This window comes from Procambarus clarkii, chromosome 33 (genome assembly GCF_040958095.1).
Source record: "Procambarus clarkii isolate CNS0578487 chromosome 33, FALCON_Pclarkii_2.0, whole genome shotgun sequence".
In the NCBI taxonomy this organism is placed as follows: Eukaryota; Metazoa; Arthropoda; class Malacostraca; order Decapoda; family Cambaridae; genus Procambarus; species Procambarus clarkii.
The window spans coordinates 36,814,193-36,839,689 of NC_091182.1; the positions used below are offsets into that span (position 1 = coordinate 36,814,193).

Below are 25,497 nucleotides of genomic sequence, written 5' to 3' on the forward strand. Positions count from 1 at the left end.
TTCACTACAGCTCACAGGATGAGTATGGGGTTCACTACAGCTCACAGGATGGGTATGGGGGTTCACTACAGCTCACAGGATGGGTATGGCGGTTCACTATTGCTCACAGGATGGGTATGGGGGTTCACTACAGCTCACAGGATGAGTATAGGGGTTCACTACAGCTCACAAGATGGGTATGGGGTTCACAACAGCTCACAGGTTGGGTATGGGGGTTCACTACAACTCACAGGTTGGGTATGGCGGTTCACTATTGCTCACAGGATGGGTATGGGGGTTCACTACAGCTCACAGGATGGGTATGGGGGTTCACTACAGCTCACAAGATGGGTATGGGGTTCACAACAACTCACAGGTTGGATATGGGGGTTCACTACAACTCACAGGTTGGGTATGGGGGTTCACTACAGCTCACAGGATGAGTATGAGGGTTCACTACAGCTCACAAGATGGGTATGGGGTTCACAACAGCTCACAGGTTGGGTATGGGGGTTCACTACAACTCACAGGTTGGGTATGGCGGTTCACTATTGCTCACAGGATGGGTATGGGGGTTCACTACAGCTCACAGGATGGGTATAGGGGTTCACAACAGCTCACAAGATGGGTATGGGGTTCACAACAGCTCACAGGTTGGGTATGGGGGTTCACTACAACTCACAGGTTGGGTATGGCGGTTCACTATTGCTCACAGGATGGGTATGGGGGTTCACTACAGCTCACAGGATGGGTATGGGGGTTCACTACAGCTCACAAGATGGGTATGGGGTTCACAACAACTCACAGGTTGGGTATGGGGGTTCACTACAACTCACAGGTTGGGTATGGGGGTTCACTACAGCTCACAGGATGAGTATGGGGGTTCACTACAGCTCACAAAATGGGTATGGGGTTCACAACAGCTCACAGGTTGGGTATGGGGGTTCACTACAACTCACAGGTTGGGTATGGCGGTTCACTACAGCTCACAGGATGGGGTATGGGGTTCACTACAGCTCACAGGATGGGTTTGGAGTTCACTTCAGCTCACAGGATGGGTTTGGGGTTCACTACAGCTCACAGGATGGGTATGAGGTTCACAACAGCTCACAGGATGGGTATGAGGTTCACAACAGCTCACAGGATAGGGTATGGGGTTCACTACAGCTCACAGGATGGGTATGGGGTTCACTACAGCTAACAGGAAGGGTATGGGGTTCACTACAGCTCACAGGATGGGGTATGGGGTTCACTACAGCTCACAGGATGGGTTTGGGGTTCACTACAGCTCACAGGATGGGTTTGGGGTTCACTAAAGCTCACAGGATGGGTTTGGGGGTTCACTACAGCTCACAGGATGGGTTTGGGGTTCACTACAGCTCACAGGATGGGTTTGGGGTTCACTACAGCTCACAGGATGGGTTTGGGGTTCACTACAGCTCACAGGATGGGTTTGGGGTTCACTACAGCTCACAGGATGGGTTTGGGGTTCACTACAGCTCACAGGATGGGTTTGGGGTTCACTACAGCTCACAGGATGGGTTTGGGGTTCACTACAGCTCACAGGATGGGTTTGGGGTTCACTAAAGCTCACAAGATGGAGATTTTTTAGCATCCCATACCTAGCTGTTGACACGCTACGTAAGCCTTCATATAGTTAGGGCAGCTGCATAAATGGTCATACCTAGCTGTTGACACGCTACGTAAGCCTTCATATAGTTAGGGCAGCTGCATAAATGGTCACGTAGTAAAGTGTGTTAGTATACAACGTGGAATAGTTACTCGTCAGGCCTGGAGAGGTGGACGAGGAAGGTGGTGGTGTTGACGCGGAGGCCCAGCGTCTCCCACACGCTCTCCACGAAGGTGCCCAGCAGCGGCTTGGGCGTCTCCGACAACTTCCTGGGGAGAGGGGAATATCGATGTGTAAGTAACTAAATGAGCCATGTTGCCCTGGGTCTTCAGCTCCTGTTCAACATATCCAGTTATCCATCCACACCATCTCGTTGCCCCTCAGTTTGTCATCCACTACTTTCTCCATACATCCCTCTCTCCCTACCCCTACTCTCTCCATCACTCTCTCCCTCCCCTTGCTCCCTCCATCGCTCCCTCCCAACTATGTCCCAGTTAACTGCTACATCCTCCCCCCACATGTCTGCGCCACTCTCCTCCACATCAGCCACACCGGCCCATGCCACACACCGCAGTAATCTCCAGGAAATGAGCAGAGGCAGGACATTAGTTACATTAAATCTACACTGATACATCTGCAGCTCTAGGACTGGCAGAGCATGTACTGTACTTAAGACTTATGCATTTTAAAACGAACTAAAAGCAAGGATTGAGAACCATATATCCTTAAGGCAAGCTGAGCTCCCTGCCATTGTTATGGTATTAAGATACTCGCAGGTAATCACAACGGAGCACTGATTCAAGAGCTTCACTATAAAGTCTTGTAAAATATAGGCAGAAAACAGAAAATAAACAGAAAACATAATAAAACATAAACGAGAGACGGAAGTTAAAATTAAGAGAACTGTGAAAATGCTAATTAATCAGGAAAAGCTGATCAAGTTCCTGCAGACTCCCTCTCATGTGGAAACCCGTGGAAATGAACGAGCAGATGTGGCTCCTGCCGAGAGTGCTACAGTAGATTATTTTCAGTACTTCATATCCAAGACTCTTCAGCAAATCAGAAAAATCAGTAGGCAACAGCACCATTAAAAGGTAATTGATCAGAAGGACAATTCAGTGAACCTGAGGTTGTCCGCCGACAACCTCAGTCATCATGGAGGAAAATGAGGTGGTCGAAGGTGGGAATGCGTAATAGTTGGAACATTCGCCTTAGATACAAGTACCCATTAAGATTCGGGTTGGAAACTTCAGTAGAGTTGCAGAATTTGTCACGAGGGAAATGAATATCGCCTGGACCACTACCTGAGATTGGTCCAGGACATATATATTGTTCATCCAAGAGACATTATAAATGTTGTTGTTGTTGGATTTAGGGGCTACGAGGGCATGAGTGTCTGACGTGCCCCGACTTTACCACGTAGGTTGAAACACAAACTTTTGTGGCTGTACACACATCGTCTGTCTGCGGAAAAGTACCGTGCCTTAGGCAGATGGGAGGCGAGAGGCTAGTAACACCTCAAACAGAAAACCGAGGCAGATCAAGCTCTTATCAACACCCAGAGACCCTAGATGACATGGCATCAAGTATCCTGTGAACGAACAAAGTAGAGTAGTAGAGAGAATGCAGACGTAGACCGACCCCTCAACACTACGATGCAACATTTCAGCATTGCAAGGTATGACTTTGCAACATTGCAAGTTTTCACTTTGTAATGTTGTCAGCAACAGGCATTAAGCTTAAGTGAGATGTAGAGATTTGCAGTTGGTGCAGGTAAGGCAAGGGTCCGGAGCCCTCTGATTGTGGTCACCGGCGTGAGTGATCTTTAGGAAGATGTATATATAATTTTATTCCATTGTATTTCAGAGGAAGTAAGGATCCCTAGTATAATATTTACTTGTACGTGCAGTGAAAGTACTTACCAATTTATGGTACGTCAGTTGAAAATAACTATTAAAGTATGCAGTAATTACTGCAATTCAAGGCAGAGACTTGCACTTTCTCTTCCATTCACGTATATTTTCCGAAATGTATCGGACATTTCTTGTCATGAGGTAGTTCTGACTTCGTTTGAATGACCCTATGTTCTGATAAGATCAGTGAGATGGCAATAAAACTCTCGCTCACCTATCCTTTTTTTATCCTTTTCTTTTTACCTGCATTGTCCTCTCACAAGCAGCCTCTCCCACCCCCCTTTCTCCTTCAAAGCCAACATCTCCTTCCACCCACTCTCACTCCACCTGCTTCACAGGCTTCCACCCGCTCCACCTGTTCTCACTCCACCCACTTCACCGGCTTCCTTCCACCTGCTACACCTGTTCTCACTCCACTAGCTACACCTGGTGTTCAGATAAATTAGGATGGGATGGGAATTGTCTGAAAACCTGACACCATTTATGACACAACCAATACAATATGCAGATAATATTGCTGCTGTTGTGTAAATAACAAATTAACCCTAAAAATAGTGTTTATTCACACAGAAAATGAAGCACAGTGGAAATTTCCTCGGTAGAAAATGGGATATCATTGCCACATGTCGCTATTAGATTCACTAGCTATATTAATGGGAAACATTTTTAATACAGCAGTCTTTGGACTGTAAACATAATAAAAACATTTCCCTTGAATCATCTTAATTATCAGTACCAAAATCGAGTAAATGTAAACCCTCTAACCACTTTTGACATCTGGAAAAGAGAGACAGGATGCGAGAGGGAGGGAAGACCAGAGAGGGAGTCGGCCATTAATTTTAACATCTGTTGCTGGGGCAAATCTAGCTCCGATAATTCTCTCGTGGACAGCTGTGTTATGGAAGAAGTACTTCCGTTATCAACACGCAACTACGTCCACTATCAAGGGAAGTGTCATTTCCGATTCCTATATTATCTAGCTTATTAGAGACCTTTAATATTTAGATTTAGGATATTTTCTGGTTACGACACGACACGAGACAGCGACAAAACCAAGGTAAATATTCCTTGGTCCTTATCTCATAATCAATATACCCATATTTCCTCTGATATAGTTGTCATATTAGGATTACTGCTATTATTTGTGGGTGCCCTTTGACAGGTGGAACAGAAGAGGAACAAGAATTAACACTAGTAACCTCGTACTCCAGTACATGAGTTGGGAGCCAGCCACACCCACAAGTGTATAGACTGGCTTATTCATCTGTGTTCATACTGGTTGTCTAGGATATAACAACAATAAGATAAGACCTCCTATTTTAGTTAATAATATGTAGTCTAATATTGTAGTGAATATCTACTAACCAATAATTTATATTGTTGACTACATATACACCAGAAAACGCCCCAAAATGTGTAAGGAAGCGATTTGTGAAACATTTTAAGAAATACAGTCCACTTTAACTATCACAGTTTGCTATCGAAATAAATATAAATCCCACAGGTCAATTCCCCACAGGAATAGCTTGGATCTGAATATGTCACCTTAGGTTTGGATAGGATATTTTAGGTTTGGAGTTGGATATTCTTACAAAGATAGAGTAGGAAATGATAGAAATCTGGGAGGTGTATATATATGTTACCTTGTAGAGATTGTAATGAACTCTATGTGGGGGGAACAGGACGAAAACTTGAGAACTCAAGAAAGCTTATAGAATCATGGCTGGTAATGGCGGTTGCTTTAGCAAAATAATAGTTGGGAAAAGGATCACAATATTGATTTTAAATGTGAAATAATCTATACAAATAATATTATTAGAACTAAAAGGGTAGTGGAAGGGGTTCTAATAAATAATCTGAATACTTTTGCTGGCAACAAAAGCATTACTTTGAAGGATATCTTTACCAGAAAAATTATTCTAAGTGACTTAACATTAGATCACAATAAATGGATGAATGTTAGTAATCCCAATAGAGGCTATTGGGACTACTAACATTCATCCATTTGGGTATGGAGGGAGGCGAAACTCTCCTTAGTGTATGGAGGGAGTTACGAGGGATAGCATCTAGATGAACACCTCTGTTAATAGCAACTCCAGTTCTCAAAATATCAGGATTACAGAATGGACACCTGACCATAATTCCATAGACAACATCACTGCAGGTGCATCGGCAGTCGAAAATAGAGGTGACCTGGTCAGGAGGTCAAGAAGAATAAGAGGATTGGACTCAATGTGAAGAGACATCATCACCCCTGCACTCACTCATGGTACTTGTGTACTTTCTCGACCATGATTCATCGGATTAAAGTTCGGTTTCGAGGTGAAACCTCATTCACCCGGCCCCAGATATTGTCGAAAATAATGGACATCACCAACGCAGCACCAGTGGACATCCGCGCCGACAGTGTAGACGCATAACTTCTCTACTCAAACGAGGAAGCTCTGGAACAAATGTTAGCTCCCGAACATTAGGACGCCCTACCCGTTTGCTACCTGGCTGATAAAACAGTTTTTGTCAGCCGCACCAGTATCTTCATCGCCACCCAGGAACCTGACACCATATTGACAAGCATCAACACCATGAACCCGGCTCTGACTACAGTCAAAGTTAAAGTCATCAAGAACGACGACAACCTCAGACCTACCCTGAAGATGACCTTCTCTACAGCTGCAGCAGCGACCCAAGCAGTGGAGAACGGATTCAGATGCCTCGACATTTCGATCACCCGAACACCGTCAAGAAAGAACGGTCCCTCCAACTTCGTCAGTGCTTTAAGTGTTACAAGTACGACCACTACACCAGGAACTGTGAAATCTTCGAGGGAAAATTCGGCATCTGCACCGAAGAACATCATTACAAGGACTGCCAATCAACCACCCAACTATGCATCAACTGAGGAGGATCTCATACCGCCGTCTTCATGGAATGGCTTACAAATACTGAAGAAATTAAAAAGTCAACTTCCGACAGGTCAACTATCAATCAGCCCGCGAGTTTTAACATCCAGGCCACGACGTTCCCAACTTCTCTGCTACGACGGACGTCTGCACCAGTCCAGCACACAGGTGACGATGGCCCAACCCACCAGCTCATCACCCAGCCAATCAACGGGCCCGACCGCCATCAGCATAGTCGTTGTTCTGATTCACCTTGCAGAGAATCTGGCAGGAACAGATATCACCAAATACGTGAAAGTACTCAACAGACTGCTCACATCAAACGGACTACCCAAGATGTCTGTACTAACCAACCTACTCCAGACTTCACAATCAACCACAGTTCAGCCTGACTCAACCCTAAACTTTGGGATATTGCAGAAGCAACAGCGGGAGCAACTACAGCGACAACCCGGAGTCGTCGAGTCCAACTACAACAACCCAACCTGAATCAGCCTCAACGAGCGGGAACATCTAGCGAACTACCACACATCTAACCAGAGACCCCATCCCAGCACCAGTGCAAGCGACGCTCTCAACTTCAATCAATCACACCCAGGAAGACCCGACACATCAACCATCAGGATTGATGTGTCGGGTCAACTAGATGCAGCTTCAACAACCACTCCCAATTTGCGACCCAGAAAGCCCCACCAGCGTGGTGTCCTGGCAAAGGTAATTCGAGGCATATACATCGTGGATTAAGCGCTCCTCCTGGTCAGCCAGAGGACTCTAGACCTGGCAGCCCAACAACAAGTCATCCATAAACCGATCATCGTCAGGAATCTCCTCAAACAGGAACGGATCCACAACTCTGAATTCTTTAGTGAAATACTACATCGCTTCCGCCAGGTACACGAAGGCCACCCAGAACCAGCCATCTACATGGAAACCGCCAGCCACTTCTGTGATTAGATCCAGTCTGTATCACTAAATCCAGACCTCAGAGAATATGCATGACACGACCCCAGCAGCCCCTCCATCGAAGATGTACAGAAATCTTTGAAGGGGAAACCTCTTGCTGAGAGATCCAAATCGAAACTGGCCATATTCTGTGAATAAGAAATAACGCACCACCATCGCCGAGAAGACACCTCCACCAAGCCAGTTGAAGCAACACGGTCACCAGCAGACCAGCCAACCGCCACTCCACAACCCACCTACTGCAGAACAAGAAAAACATCAAAATGAACAAAAACAAAGACCAAAACATTATGCCAGCCCATAGTGGATAGGCCACCGAACTTTCAATCCTCCTCGATACCCTTACAAATCCTCTTCAAGAATTTCCAACTCCTCGTCCTTCTTCCTCCCCCCAAACCTTTCCAAGTCCTTTCCAGGGTAGCAGCCTCATTAGTCGTTGAGATGTAAGTCCCGTCCTCACCACACACTCACACCTTGACAAAGCACTCAGGAGAGTGCGAAAGACTTGGAGTAATGCTTTACATAAATTTCACAGTTACATGTGTGGATTTTTTACCCTATCATAAATGATGATGCAAAAATATCATATCTTAAAGAAATATATGTGTGTGAGGATTGAAGTCTTTGTCCTTGAGATACAGAGCTGGCAGATATAGGATACATACATGTGAAATTATGAGTACAGCATCTAGGAAGTTATTTCGGTTAAACTCGGTAACAATAATATAACACGAAGAAATATATTATCTAGAAAAATGTATGTGTACTCGCCTATTCTCACCTATTTGTGATTACGTGAGTACACATAAATTTTTGTGTTGTATTTGTTCAAATTGAGTATTGACCGTATTAATGCAAGTTGTGTGTGATTATATTTGTACCAGTTGTGTATTAATGCATTTGTGTATTGAGTGCATTAGTGCAAATTGTGTATTGATTGTATTTGTGCAATTGTGTATTGACTTAATTTATGCAATTGTGTATTACTGTAATAGTGCAAGTTGTGTATTGATTGCAGTAGCGCTTTCTGGTATGGAAGGCTTTCTGCAGTTGCATCAACTCTTTATGTTCATTAACAAAATCTTTGACTAGAATCTGAAACATATTTATTATAAATATGCAATCTGAAAAAATATTTGTCGACTACGACCAACCGTCACAGAGCTTCATCGAAAATTAACAATACAATAAAATTCCTTTTATTGTATTTTTCTTTTTGGTATGGGGAAGAGGGGAGGTGAGACACCCCCTTCCCATACCCCCTCCCTTAATTAAATCCCTACACTGTCCTTTACCTCCCACACCACCCCTCACGGCCTCTATACCTCCCCTCAGCCCCCACGAAGTCCTTCACCCCCCACACCACCCCTCACGGCCTCTATACCTCCCCTCAGCCCCCACGAAGTCCTTCACCCCCCACACCACCCCTCACGGCCTCTATACCTCCCCTCAGCCCCCACGAAGTACTTCACCCCCCACACCACCCCTCACGGCCTCTATACCTCCCCTCAGCCCCCACGAAGTCCTTCACCCCCCACACCACCCCTCACGGCCTCTATACCTCCCCTCAGCCCCCACGAAGTCCTTCACCCTCCACACCACCCCTCACGGCCTCTATACCTCCCCTCAGCCCCCACGAAGTCCTTCACCCTCCACACCACCCCTCACGGCCTCTATACCTCCCCTCAGCCCCCACGAAGTCCTTCACCCTCCACACCACCCCTCACGGCCTCTATACCTCCCCTCAGCCCCCACGAAGTCCCTCACCCTCCACACCACCCCTCACGGCCTCTATACCTCCCCTCAGCCCCCACGAAGTCCTTCACCCTCCACACCACCCCTCACGGCCTCTATACCTCCCCTCAGCCCCCACGAAGTCCTTCACCCTCCACACCACCCCTCACGGCCTCTATACCTCCCCTCAGCCCCCACGAAGTCCCTCACCCCAACATTATCTCACCTCATGTAGTCGTGGAGAAGGTGAGGCTGGAGGTAGCTGAGGACGCGGTGGGCGTGTTGGTAGTCAGGTGCGGGCGCTGGGATGACGTGCTCCACGGAGTGGCGGGAACCCTGGCTATAGCCCCACGCCAGCCCCACACACACGCCCACGCCCACACACACCAGACACACCAACATCATCAGCACCTGCAACAAACATGGCAGGACTTGATCAGCACCTGTAACATACATGGCAGGACTTGGTCAGCACCTGTAACATGGCAGGACTTGATCAGCACCTGTAACATACATGGCAGGACTTGGTCAGCACCTGTAACATACATGGCAGGACTTGGTCAGCACCTGTAACATGACAGGACTTGATCAGCACCTGTAACAAACATGGCAGGACTTGGTCAGCACCTGTAACAAACATGGCAGGACTTGGTCAGCACCTGTAACAAACATGGCAGGACTTGATCAGCACCTGTAACAAACATGGCAGGACTTGGTCAGCACCTGTAACAAACATGGCAGGACTTGATCAGCACCTGTAACAAACATGGCAGGACTTGGTCAGCACCTGTAACATGGCAGGACTTGGTCAGCACCTGTAACATACATGGCAGGACTTGGTCAGCACCTGTAACAAACATGGCAGGACTTGATCAGCACCTGTAACAAACATGGCAGGACTTGATCAGCACCTGTAACATACATGGCAGGACTTGATCAGCACCTGTAACAAACATGGCAGGACTTGGTCAGCACCTGTAACATACATGGCAGGACTTGATCAGCACCTGTAACAAACATGGCAGGACTTGGTCAGCACCTGTAACAAACATGGCAGGACTTGGTCAGCACCTGTAACATACATGGCAGGACTTGGTCAGCACCTGTAACATACATGGCAGGACTTGGTCAGCACCTGTAACATACATGGCAGGACTTGGTCAGCACCTGTAACATACATGGCAGGACTTGATCAGCACCTGTAACAAACATGGCAGGACTTGGTCAGCACCTGTAACATACATGGCAGGACTTGTTCAGCACCTGTAACATGACAGGACTTGATCAGCACCTGTAACATGATAGGACTTGATCAGCACCTGTAACAAACATGGCAGGACTTGATCAGCACCTGTAACATACATGGCAGGACTTGGTCAGCACCTGTAACATACATGGCAGGACTTGATCAGCACCTGTAACAAACATGGCAGGACTTGGTCAGCACCTGTAACATGGCAGGACTTGATCAGCACCTGTAACAAACATGGCAGGACTTGGTCAGCACCTGTAACATGGCAGGACTTGATCAGCACCTGTAACATGGCAGGACTTGATCAGCACCTGTAACATACATGGCAGGACTTGGTCAGCACCTGTAACATGGCAGGACTTGATCAGCACCTGTAACATACATGGCAGGACTTGATCAGCCCCTGTAACATACATGGCAGGACTTGATCAGCACCTGTAACATACATGGCAGGACTTGATCAGCACCTGTAACATACATGGCAGGACTTGATCAGCACCTGTAACATACATGGCAGGACTTGATCAGCACCTGTAACATACATGGCAGGACTTGATCAGGACCTGTAACATGGCAGGACTTGATCAGCCCTGTAACATGGCAGGACTTGATCAGCACCTGTAACATACATACATCATCCTTTGCAGATGACACTAGGATCTTCATGAGAGTTGGCAACATAGAGAACACGGCGAACCTCCAGTCAGATGTAGATCAGGTCTTTCTATGGGCTACAGAAAATAATATGGTGTTTAACGAAGATAAGTTCCAGCTCATGCGCTATGGAAAAAATGAAGATATAAAAACGGAAACCACGTACAAAACTCAGGCAAATCATAACATAGAACGAAAAGGCAATGTAAAGGATCTGGGTGTACTCATGTCGGAAGACCTTACCTTTGAAGAACACAATAAAGTAGCCGTCACAACTGCAAGAAAAATGACAGGTTGGATAACAAGAACTTTTCACACTAGAGATGCTATACCGATGATGATACTTTTCAAAACGCTTGTGCTCTCTAGAGTGGAGTACTGCTGCACAATGACAGCCCCTTTCAAAGCTGGAGAAATTGCTGACCTGGAGAGCGTGCAGAGATCCTTTACTGCTAGAATCCACTCAGTAAAATATCTAAACTATTGGGACCGACTAAAGAGCCTAAATCTGTACTCCCTTGAGCGCAGGCGGGAGAGGTACATAATAATTTACACGTGGAAAATATTAGAGGGGCTGGTCCCAAACCTGCACACAGAAATAACATCACATGAGACCAGAAGACATGGCAGGATGTGCAGAATAACCCCCCTTGAAAAGCAGAGGTGCAACAGGTACTCTGAGAGAGAACTCTATCAACATCAGAGGCCCGAGACTGTTCAACACGCTTCCACTACACATAAGGGGCATAACTGGCCGACCCCTCACAGTGTTCAAGAGAGAACTGGATAAGCACCTCCAAAGGATACCTGATCAACCAGGCTGTGACTCATACGTCAGGCTGCGAGCAGCCGCGTCCAACAGCCTGGTTGACCAGTCCAGCAACCAGGAGGCCTGGTCGCGGCCCGGTCGTCGACCAGGCCGCGGGGACGCTAAGCCCCGGAAGCATCTCAATGTAACCTCAAGGTACATGGCAGGACTTGATCAGCACCTGTAACATGGCAGGACTTGATCAGCACCTGTAAAAACATGGCAGGACTTGATCAGCACCTGTAAAACATGGCAGGACTTGATCAGCACCTGTAACTTGGCAGGACTTGATCAGCACCTGTAACATGGCAGGACTTGATCAGCACCTGTAAAAACATGGCAGGACTTGATCAGCACCTGTAACTTGGCAGGACTTGATCAGCACCTGTAACATGGCAGGACTTGATCAGCACCAGCAACATGGCAGGACTTGATCAGCACCTGCAACATGGCAGGACTTCATCAGCACCTGTAACATGGCAGGACTTGATCACCACCTGTAACATGGCAGGACTTGATCAGCACCTGCAACATGGCAGGACTTCATCAGCCCCTGCAACATGGCAGGACTTGATGACCACCTGTAACATGGCAGGACTTGATCACCACCTGTAACATGGCAGGACTTGATCAGCACCTGCAACATGGCAGGACTTCATCAGCCCCTGCAACATGGCAGGACTTGATGACCACCTGTAACATGGCAGGACTTGATCACCACCTGCAACATGGCAGGACTTGATGACCACCTGTAACATGGCAGGACTTGATGACCACCTGTAACATGGCAGGACTTGATCACCCCCTGCAACATGGCAGGACTTGATCACCACCTGTAACATGGCAGGACTTGATCACCACCTATAACATGGCAGGACTTGATCACCACCTGTAACATGGCAGGACTTGATCACCACCTGTAACATGGCAGGACTTGATCACCACCTGCAACATGGCAGGACTTGATCACCACCTGTAACATGGCAGGACTTGATCACCACCTGTAACATGGCAGGACTTGATGACCACCTGTAACATGGCAGGACTTGATCACCACCTGTAACATGACAGGACTTGATCACCACCTGTAACATGACAGGACTTGATCACCACCTGTAACATGGCAGGACTTGATCACCACCTGTAACATGGCAGGACTTGATCCCCACCTGTAACATGGCAGGACTTGATCACCACCTGCAACATGGCAGGACTTGATCACAACCTGTAACATGACAGGACTTGATCACCACCTGTAACATGGCAGGACTTGATCACCACCTGTAACATGGCAGGACTTGATGACCACCTGTAACATGGCAGGACTTGATCACCCCCTGCAACATGGCAGGACTTGATCACCACCTGTAACATGGCAGGACTTGATCACCACCTGTAACATGGCAGGACTTGATGACCACCTGTTACATGGCAGGACTTGATGACCACCTGTAACATGGCAGGACTTGATCACCACCTGCAACATGGCAGGACTTGATCACCACCTGTAACATGGCAGGACTTGATCACCACCTGTAACATGGCAGGACTTGATCACCACCTGTAACATGGCAGGACTTGATCACCACCTGCAACATGGCAGGACTTGATCACCACCTGTAACATGGCAGGACTTGATGACCACCTGTAACATGGCAGGACTTGATCACCACCTGTAACATTGCAGGACTTGATCACCACCTGCAACATGGCAGGACTTGATGACCACCTGTAACATGGCAGGACTTGATGACCACCTGTAACATGGCAGGACTTGATCACCACCTGTAACATGGCAGGACTTGATCACCACCTGTAACATGGCAGGACTTGATCACCACCTGTAACATGGCAGGACTTGATCACCACCTGTAACATTGCAGGACTTGATCACCACCTGCAACATGGCAGGACTTGATGACCACCTGTAACATGGCAGGACTTGATGACCACCTGTAACATGGCAGGACTTGATCACCACCTGTAACATGGCAGGACTTGATCACCACCTGTAACATGGCAGGACTTGATCACCACCTGTAACATGGCAGGACTTGATCACCACCTGTAACATGGCAGGACTTGATCACCACCTGTAACATGGCAGGACTTGATCACCACCTGTAACATGGCAGGACTTGATCACAACCTTCCTGTCGCTTGGCTTCCAGGAACTCCTCACTCTCCCTAACACACATTATTGACAGTCCGCCATGTTGGGCAATGCAGTGATACAAAGCGCGAACATTTGGGCCCAAACAGTTCAGTTTTTAACGTTGGGGATAATAGTTGCTATAAGCAAAGGTGGACAAGTCCGAGTTGGAAATGGCCTGAATTCTTTAAACTGGGAACATTATGAGGATAGTGACCAGGAACCTCAGTCCGTCACAGCGGGGCGAGAGTGAGATGATGATTGATGAAGATTAAGCCACCCAAAAGGTGGCACGGGCATGAATAGCCCGTAAGTGGTGGCCCTTTTGAGCCATTACCAGTATCAATAGATGATACTGGAGATCTGTGGAGGTGCGACTGCACCCTGCGTGACGGGAGATGTCTCCCGTGCGAGAATGAAGACCAACGGTCCATTATAAAGCAATACCGATCGGTCTGACGTTCCTCGGTTCTTATTACTAATTCTAAAACACTAGTAGAGAACTTGGTGTCAAGGTGTGTTATTTACAAATATAAATTGTATGTGTTTCCAATTTGAAAAAGGAATAAATTATTCACTAAATAGTTGTTGCAGATGAGTATCAGATGTGTACAATCTCTCCCAAAATGTTTAAGGACAGCCGCCATGTCACGCTGCGTGAGCCACTGGTGTTTGGTGTCAGGGATCAATAGTAAGTGTAGTCACCTCGGGGACCCGGACACGTCCTCAAGCTGGACACATCAGTGGCAGCCATTTTAAAATGCTTGTTCTCACCTAGTTGTACTCACCCAGTTGTGCTTGCGGGGGTTAAGCTTTGGCTCTTTGGTCCCGCCTCTCAACTGTCAATCAACTGGTGTACAGATTCCTCAGCCTATTGGGCTCTATCATATCTTCATATGAAACTGTGTATGGAGACAGCCTCCACCACATCACTGCTTAATGCATACAATCTGTTAGCTACTCTGACACTGAAAAAGTTCTTTCTAATATCGTCGTGGTTCATTTTATGTACTAATTTTCCACCTGTGTCCCCTTGTTCGTGTGCCACCCGTGCTAAATAGTTTATCTTTATCTACCCTATCAATTCTTCTCAGAAATTATATATTGTATGTATAATTCTCAGGTCTTCCCTAACTCTTCTGTCTTCCAGTGTCGTGAGGTTCAGTTCCAGTAATCTTTCCTCATAGCTCATTCCTCTCAGCTCAGGGACTAGCCTGGTGGCATACCTCTGAATCTTTTCTAACTTTGTTTTATGTTTGACTATATGTGGACTCCACGCTTGAGCCGCATATTTCAGCATTGGTCTGACATATGAGGTATACAAGGTTCTGAATGATTCCTTACACAAGTTTCTGAAGGCAGTTTTTAATGTTCGCCAGCATTTACATACGCCGCTGATGTTATTCTTTTGATATCATGTAGGGGACAGGTCTGGTGTGATATCAGCCCCCAGATCTTTCTCTCTTCATGAATCCTGAAGGATTTCCTCTCCCAGCTGATACCTTGTGTTTGGCCTCCTGCTCCCTACGCCTATCTTCATCACTTTAACTCGAGCAATCGCATGAGTTAAACTCTAGTGACTATTTGTTGGCCATTCCTTCAGTCTGTCCAGGTCATCCTGTAGCCTCTTGCTTTCCTCCTCAGTGTTAATCCTTCTCATTAATTTTAGCATCACCAGCAAAAATTGAGAGGAATGAATTTCTCCCGTCTGGAAGATCATTCACATATATCAGAAACAGGATAGGGCCGAGTACAGAACCCTGTGGGACTCCGCTAGTGACATCACACCAGTATGAGGTCTCACCACTCACAGTAACTCTCTGCTTCCTGTTGTTTAGATACTCCCTTATCCATTGGAGCACCATTACTTACTCCAGCTTGTTTCTCCAACTTATGCAACAGTCTCATATGGGGTACTGTATCAAAAGCTTTCTGAGAGTCCAGGAAAATGCAGTCTACCCATCCTTCCCTTTCTTGCTTAATGCTTGATGCTTGGTTATGGAATTCTTTTAAACTTGTGAGGCACGACTTGCCATCCCTGAACCCATGCTGGTGGTGTGTTACAAAGTCTCCTCTCTCCTGAGGTGTTACCAGCTGTTTTCTCACGCTCTTCTCCATCAACTTGCGTGGTATACAAGTTAAGGACAAGGACAAGTTAAGCTGTAGTTTAGGGCCTCCTGTCGCAAAAAACGACATCATTTACTAACATTTAATACAATATGCAGTTAATATTGCTGCTGTTTTTGTATTAACAAATTAACCCAAAGTACTTCTTTAATCATTCAAAGAAAACGAGATTGCAGTGGAATTTTCCTCGGAAGAAAACGGGGATATCATTGCCACGTCACTATCAAATTCACCAGTTAATAATATTGAGAACTCTTCTTCAAACATCAGTCTCTGGACTGTAAACAACATGAAAACATTTCCCTTGAACGAACTTAAATATCAGTACTAAAACAAATTAAATATAAAACCTCTTTCCACCTCTTGATAAATCGCATCTGAAGAAGACGCCCGATGCGTGAGTGGGAGGCAGACGCCATTACTTTAACAACAACAAAGTCTCCCTTGAACCACGTTAGAAGCTCCGGAATTATTTCCCTCTAGACGCAGTGTTATGGGAGTTACAAATTCCCATCATCAGCACGATCTTCGTCAATAATAAGGGAAGCGTTCTGTATCCGATAACCCATTAAATCTAGTTATTCGTGTTCAGACGAGGAGTCACAATAACGTGGCTGAAGTATGTTGACCAGACCACACACTAGAAGGTGAAGGGACGACGACGTATATCGGTCCGTCTTGGACCATTCTCAAGTCGATTCGTCACAACTCTCCTCTACCGTCTACCAACTCTCTGGTAGGTCTCCTGTTTCTTGTCTTCTTGGCGGGAACTGAAGCGTTCATCTTATTATATTTTTTAACTAGTTTCATTACATTATTGTGTTTTTGGAACTTTACTTAATTTACTAAAACAAAATATTGGGGGCGTTCACCTGGTTCACCTAGCGGTAAATAGGTACCCAGTAGCCAGCTTGTTGCGAGGTTGCGTCCTGGGAAGGGTCAGAAATTCGACCTTGGGCGGGAACCTCAAAACAAACTTAATATGCATATATAAACAGGTTGCCTGTCCCCCGACAAAATTAATTATTATTAAACTTATAATTTAAATTTAATGCAAGGACCTGCCCTCTGAAAGTATCGGGACTGCAGGTCTATTCTCAAGCAACAACAGGGACCGTCGGTGCATTAAGAGGATAGACAGGGACCGTCGGTGCATTAAGAGGATAGACTGGGACCGGCGGACCATTCTGGGAAGTGGGAGTCCACCTTTGAATATATGTACCACCATTCTTGAGGACGACTTCCTTCATTAAAGCAACAATATATATATATATATATATATATATATATATATATATATATATATATATATATATATATATATATATATATATATATATATATATATATATATATATATATATATATATATATATATATATATATATATATATATATATATATATATATATATATATATAAATATATATAAATATATATATATAAAGTTTGTGAGGGTACCACCTCTGGTGCCAATGTGGGGACCCATAGCCTCGGAGAAGAAAATAAAAAGTATTAAGAGGAGACCTTGTGGTTTCTCACTGAACACTAATATTATCTTCTCCTACCACCCCCATTCTTTTGTATGTACACATATATATTTACTTTATTTGAACTTTGTTACAAAAAAGGAGTTACATATGGGTTACAAAGATGGTTACCCATGTAGAAGTTTGCAAACAGGACACCTAGGGGAGAACCCATGGCGACCCCATCTACTTGCTTATACATGTGCCCATCCGGGCTCAAGAAGGGTGCCTCTTTAGTACAAGCTTGGAGTAGTTACCTCAGAATATTTTCTGGTATGTCAAGAGGAGTACAGGCTGGATCACGATACACTGTCGGGTATCATCCCGATTGTCTCGTCCACAGGTACGTTGGTAAACAGCGATTCTACGTCCAACGAGGCTTACTGCGGGGCACACGGGCCACAGGGATAAGAGCCTCGTTGGACGTAGAATCGCTGTTTACCAACGTACCTGTGGACGAGACAATCGGGATGATACCCGACAGTGTATCGTGATCCAGCCTGTACTCCTCTTGACATACCAGAAAATATTCTGAGGAAACTACTCCAAGCTTGTACTAAAGAGGCACCCTTCTTGAGCCTGGATGGGCACATGTATAAGCGAGTAGATGGGGTCGCCATGGGTTCTCCCCTAGGTGTCCTGTTTGCAAACTTCTACATGGGTACCATCGAGCAAAAAGTCTTAGTCGACATGAACTTGAAACCGGCCATATACTGCAGGTATGTTGACGACATTTTTACACAGGTACCTGATGTCAGACATCTGCAGGAGCTGAAGGAGGCATTTGAGCAGAGTTCCGTGCTGCGTTTCACTTACGAGATGGAAAAGGATGGGAAGCTGCCCTTTCTAGATGTAACAGTCATGGAAAAGAGCGGAGGTTTCCACACTGCAGTCTACACTAAGGAAACGAACATAGGAATGTGCCTAAATGCCAACAGCGACTGCCCAGACAGGTACAAGAGGAGTGTTGTTAACGCATATGTCGACCGTGCTCTCAGCCACAGCTCAGAATGGAAGCAAGTCGACGAAGAACTCTGTAGCGTAAGGCAGGTCCTAGTCAACAACGGCTTCTCCAATGGTTTCGTCGAAGACATCATAAGAAGGAAAGTGAAACGCCATGCAACCTCTGAAGAGACAACTAACACAACACCTATACCCCCTATTAGACTATTTTACAGGAACTTCTTTTCCACAGCTCATAAAACGGAGGAAAGGGTCCTGAAAGATATTGTTAATAGAAACGTTATCCCTACAGACAAAAATCAGAGGATACAACTGACGATTTACTATAAAACCAGAAAAACGGCCAGCCTACTCATGAGAAACTCTCCAGACACAAAACAGAACGCTTTAAAAGAGACTAACGTCGTCTATGCCTTCAAATGCCCTCTTGGGGACTGAAAGCTCCAAAAAACCCAGTATATAGGCAAGACAACAACATCTCTTTCTAGGCGTTTAACGATGCATAAGCAACAGGGCTCCATTAAGGAACATATAATCTCTTCCCACAACCAAACCATCGCCAGAGAAATCCTAGTAAACAACACAGAAATCATCGATAGATACAGCGATAGCAGGCGGCTTGACGTTTGCGAGGCACTACACATCAAGAAGTCAACACCAGCAATCAACAGCCAATTAATGCACAACTATATTCTACCCACCTCAAGACTCCGCTCCAATATAGAAGCATCAAGAAATATGGACCAATAGGCTTTCTACAAACACTTCTATTCAATACCCATTGTTTCGTGTTCTGTCTTGTGTTGATGAAATTAATACCCTATTAATGCCACCTCTTGTTCTGTCTTGTGTTGATGAAATTAATACCCTATTAATGCCACCTCACCCCATCCACCTCACTAAAATGTAGATATAAAATCGGAGATGCGTAAGTTCTATTCAGTTGTGTATTTGTAAACTAAAGTCTTTGAAAATGTAATAAGTTTTACAAAACGCGCTCGTGTCGCGTCAGACTAGAAATAAAAATGAATTTTGGAGAATTGATTTTTGATTTACCTCCAACAGTGAAAAGAAATGTACGAAAGATTGAGAAAATTCGTGTTAGAATTATTAATCTTACTTTTTCGGTCATATTTAATAATATATGTCTACAGGAAAGACTGCTACCAAAATATACTAATATATATATATATATATATATATATATATATATATATATATATATATATATATATATATATATATATATATATATATATATATATTAGTATTTTTGATAGCAGTCTTTCCTGTAGACATATATTATTAAATATGACCGAAAAAGTAATATTAATAATTCTAACACGAATTTTCTCAATATTTCTTATGTTTCTTTTCATTGTCGATGGTAATTGAAAAATCAATTCTCCAAAAATTCCTTTTTATTTCTAGTCTGACGTGACACTTGAACGCGTTTCGTAATAACTTATTACATTTTCAAAGACTTTAGTTTACACACACACAACTATAACCTGCAAACACTAAACAGAGTTTAAACAGTTTTCATTTTATACCTGCATTCGGGTGAGGTGATATGTTACAACAGTTTTGGATGAGGTGAAAACAAACTTTCAACACAAGACAGAACACGAAACAATGGGTATAATATTGGGTAAGTTAAAGGGATGAATGGAAGTAACTGCAAAGGGCCTATTGGCCCATATTTCTTTATGCTTCTATATTGGTGCTGAGTCTTGAAGTGGGTAGAATATAGTTGTGCATTAATTGGCTGTTGATTGCTGGTGTTGACTTCTTAATGTGTAGTGCCTCGCAGATATCAAGCAGCCTGCTATCGCTGTATCTATCGATGATTTCGGTGTTTTTTGTAAAGACTTCTCTGGTGATGGTCTGGTTGTGGGAAGAGATTTTCTGTTCTTTAATAGAGCCCTGTTGCTTATGCATTGTTAATCGCCTGGAAAGAGATGTTGTTGTCTTGCCTATATACTGAGTTCTATGAGGCTTACAGTCCCCAAGTGGGCATTTGAAGGCATAGACGACATTGGTCTCTTTTAAAGCGTTCTGCTTTGTGTCTGAAGAGTTTCTCATGAGTAAGTTGGCCGTTTTCTTGGTTTTATAGTAAATCGTCAATTGTATCTTCTGATTTTTGTCTGTAGGGATAACGTTTCTATTAACAATATCTTTCAGGACCCTTTCCTCCGTTTTATGAGCTGTGGAAAAGAAGTTCCTGTAAAATAGTCTAATAGGGGGTACAGGTGTTGTGTTAGTTGTCTCTTCAGAGGTTGCATGGCGTTTCACCTTCCTTCATATGATGTCTTCAACAAAACCATTGGAGAAGCCGTTGTTGGCTAGGACCTGCCTTACCCTACAGAGTTCTTCATCGACTTGCTTCCATCCTGAGTTGTGGCTGAGAGCACGGTCGACATAAGCGTTAACAGCACTCCTCTTGTACCTGTCTGGGCAGTCACTGTTGGCATTGAGGCACATTCCTATGTTTGTTTCCTTAGTGTAGACTGCAGTGTGGAAACCTCCGCTCCTTTCCATGACTGTTACATCTAGAAAGGGCAGCTTCCCATCCTTCTCCATCTCGTAAGTGAAATGCAACACTGAATTCTGCTCAAATACCTCCTTCAGCTCCTGCAGATGTCTGACATCAGGTACCTGTGTAAAAATGCCGTCAACATACCTGCAGTATATGGCCGGTTTCAAGTTCATGTCGACTAAGACCTTTTGTTCGATGGTACCCATGTAGAAGTTCGCAAACAGGACACCTAGGGGAGAACCCATGGCAACCCCATCTACTTGCTTATACATGTGCCCATCTGGGCTCAAGAAGGGTGCCTCTTTAGTACAAGCTTGGAGTAGTTTCCTTAGAATGTTTTCTGGTATGTCAAGAAGAGTACAGGCCAGATCACGATACACTTTGTCCGCTATCATCCCGATTGTTTCATCCACAGGTACATTGGTAAACAGTGATTCTACGTCCAACGAGGCTCTTATCCCTGTGGCCCGTGTTCCCTGCAGTAAGTCAACAAATTCCTTTGGAGACTTCAGGCTGAAGGCGCAAGGGACACAAGGAGTCAGCAAGCCGTTGAGTCGCTTCGCCAGTCTGTACGTGGGTGTGGGTATCTGGCTGATGATTGGCCGAAGTGGGTTTCCAGGCTTGTGTGTCTTGACATTTCCATATGTGTATCCAGATTTGTATTCCCCAATAATCTTTGGCAAGTTGAGTCCACCTCCACCTTTGGCAGGTGTTTAAACTCTGTTTAGTGTTTGCAGGTTATAGTTGTGTGTGTGTAAACTAAAGTCTTTGAAAATGTAATAAGTTATTACGAAACACGTTCAAGTGTCGCGTCAGACTAGAAATAAAAATGAATTTTGGAGAATTGATTTTTCAATTACCATCGACAGTGAAAAGAAACATAAGAAATATTGAGAAAATTCGTGTTAGAATTATTAATCTTACTTTTCCGGTCATATTTAATAATATATATATATATATATATATATATATATATATATATATATATATATATATATATATATATATATATATATATATATATATATATTAGTATTTTGATAGCAGTCTTTCCTGTAGACATATATTATTAAATATGACCGAAAAAGTAATATTAATAATTCTAACACGAATTTTCTCAATATTTCTTATGTTTCTTTTCATTGTCGATGGTAATTGAAAAATCAATTCTCCAAAAATTCCTTTTTATTTCTAGTCTGACGTGACACTTGAACGCGTTTCGTAATAACTTATTACATTTTCAAAGACTTTAGTTTACACACACACAACTATAACCTGCAAACACTAAACAGAGTTTAAACAGTTTTCATTTTATACCTGCATTCGGGTGAGGTGATATGTTACAACAGTTTTGGATGAGGTGAAAACAAACTTTCAACACAAGACAGAACACGAAACAATGGGTATAATATTGGGTAAGTTAAAGGGATGAATGGAAGTAACTGCAAAGGGCCTATTGGCCCATATTTCTTTATGCTTCTATATTGGTGCTGAGTCTTGAAGTGGGTAGAATATAGTTGTGCATTAATTGGCTGTTGATTGCTGGTGTTGACTTCTTAATGTGTAGTGCCTCGCAGATATCAAGCAGCCTGCTATCGCTGTATCTATCGATGATTTCGGTGTTTTTTGTAAAGACTTCTCTGGTGATGGTCTGGTTGTGGGAAGAGATTTTCTGTTCTTTAATAGAGCCCTGTTGCTTATGCATTGTTAATCGCCTGGAAAGAGATGTTGTTGTCTTGCCTATATACTGAGTTCTATGAGGCTTACAGTCCCCAAGTGGGCATTTGAAGGCATAGACGACATTGGTCTCTTTTAAAGCGTTCTGCTTTGTGTCTGAAGAGTTTCTCATGAGTAAGTTGGCCGTTTTCTTGGTTTTATAGTAAATCGTCAATTGTATCTTCTGATTTTTGTCTGTAGGGATAACGTTTCTATTAACAATATCTTTCAGGACCCTTTCCTCCGTTTTATGAGCTGTGGAAAAGAAGTTCCTGTAAAATAGTCTAATAGGGGGTACAGGTGTTGTGTTAGTTGTCTCTTCAGAGGTTGCATGGCGTTTCACCTTCCTTCATATGATGTCTTCAACAAAACCATTGGAGAAGCCGTTGTTGGCTAGGACCTGCCTTACCCTACAGAGTTCTTCATCGACTTGCTTCCATCCTGAGTTGTGGCTGAGAGCACGGTCGACATAAGCGTTAACAGCACTCCTCTTGTACCTGTCTGGGCAGTCACTGTTGGCATTGAGGCACATTCCTATGTTTGTTTCCTTAGTGTAGACTGCAGTGTGGAAACCTCCGCTCCTTTCCATGACTGTTACATCTAGAAAGGGCAGCTTCCCATCCTTCTCCATCTCGTAAGTGAAATGCAACACTGAATTCTGCTCAAATACCTCCTTCAGCTCCTGCAGATGTCTGACATCAGGTACCTGTGTAAAAATGCCGTCAACATACCTGCAGTATATGGCCGGTTTCAAGTTCATGTCGACTAAGACCTTTTGTTCGATGGTACCCATGTAGAAGTTCGCAAACAGGACACCTAGGGGAGAACCCATGGCAACCCCATCTACTTGCTTATACATGTGCCCATCTGGGCTCAAGAAGGGTGCCTCTTTAGTACAAGCTTGGAGTAGTTTCCTTAGAATGTTTTCTGGTATGTCAAGAAGAGTACAGGCCAGATCACGATACACTTTGTCCGCTATCATCCCGATTGTTTCATCCACAGGTACATTGGTAAACAGTGATTCTACGTCCAACGAGGCTCTTATCCCTGTGGCCCGTGTTCCCTGCAGTAAGTCAACAAATTCCTTTGGAGACTTCAGGCTGAAGGCGCAAGGGACACAAGGAGTCAGCAAGCCGTTGAGTCGCTTCGCCAGTCTGTACGTGGGTGTGGGTATCTGGCTGATGATTGGCCGAAGTGGGTTTCCAGGCTTGTGTGTCTTGACATTTCCATATGTGTATCCAGATTTGTATTCCCCAATAATCTTTGGCAAGTTGAGTCCACCTCCACCTTTGGCAGGTGTTTAAACTCTGTTTAGTGTTTGCAGGTTATAGTTGTGTGTGTGTAAACTAAAGTCTTTGAAAATGTAATAAGTTATTACGAAACACGTTCAAGTGTCGCGTCAGACTAGAAATAAAAATGAATTTTGGAGAATTGATTTTTCAATTACCATCGACAGTGAAAAGAAACATAAGAAATATTGAGAAAATTCGTGTTAGAATTATTAATCTTACTTTTCCGGTCATATTTAATAATATATATATATATATATATATATATATATATATATATATATATATATATATATATATATATATATATATATTAGTATATTTTGGTAGCAGTCTTTCCTGTAGACATATATTATTATATATGACCGAAAAAGTAAGATTAATAATTCTAACACGAATTTTCTCAATCTTTCGTACATTTCTTTTCACTGTTGGAGGTAAATCATAAATCAATTCTCCAAAATTCATTTTTATTTATAGACTAGAAAGACTTTTTATTTATAGACTTTTATAGACTAGAAATAAAAATGAATTTTGGAGAATTGATTTATGATTTACCTCCAACAGTGAAAAGAAATGTACGAAAGATTGAGAAAATTCGTGTTAGAATTATTAATCTTACTTTTTCGGTCATATTTAATAATATATATATATATATATATATATATATATATATATATATATATATATATATATATATATATATATATATATATATATGTATATATATATATATATATATATATATATATATATATATATATATATATATATATATATATATATATATATACACATATATATATATATATATATATATATATATATATATATATATATATATATATATATATATATATATATATGGCACAACTCTCCTAAACACGAGAGTGAAGTATACAACTTTAGAACACTTTCCCACCAGGAGACTCGAACCCAAGCCAGCACAGAAGCCTTCTAGCAACTGGCATAACAGGTACGCCTTAACCCGCTCCACCACCTGCTCAGACCCTTAAAAGAGATGGTAATTTCGGAGTATTTATATACCCCAAAGATCACCACCTCCCAAGAGCACTAGAGCAAGTGAGGGGTCATTTATACGTTTAATTCATCAAGTCCCTGTTAATATGGGAAGACACAGTGTCTATGCTTAAGGCACAACTCTCCTAAACACGAGAGTGAAGTATACAACTTTAGAACACTTTCCCACCAGGAGACTCGAACCCTAGCCAGCACAGAAGCCTTCCAGCAACTGGCATAACAGGTACGCCTTAACCCGCTCCACCACCTGCTCAGACCCTTAAAAGAGATGGTAATTTCGGAGTATTTATATACCCCAAAGATCACCA

General features: G+C 43.6%; 1 protein-coding gene across 1 annotated transcript in view; it reads right to left on the minus strand.

The window, feature by feature from the left end:
• The window catches only part of LOC123765218 (aminopeptidase NAALADL1), a 247,305-nt gene that overhangs the window by 175,434 nt on the left and 46,374 nt on the right, over positions 1-25,497 (minus strand). The window contains exons 3-4 of the mRNA XM_045753697.2: positions 9,346-9,530; positions 1,762-1,878 (exon numbers count right to left, since the gene is read on the minus strand). Of these exons, the coding sequence (XP_045609653.2) occupies positions 1,762-1,878; positions 9,346-9,530 (302 nt within the window). The remainder of the gene's footprint in view (positions 1-1,761; positions 1,879-9,345; positions 9,531-25,497) is intronic.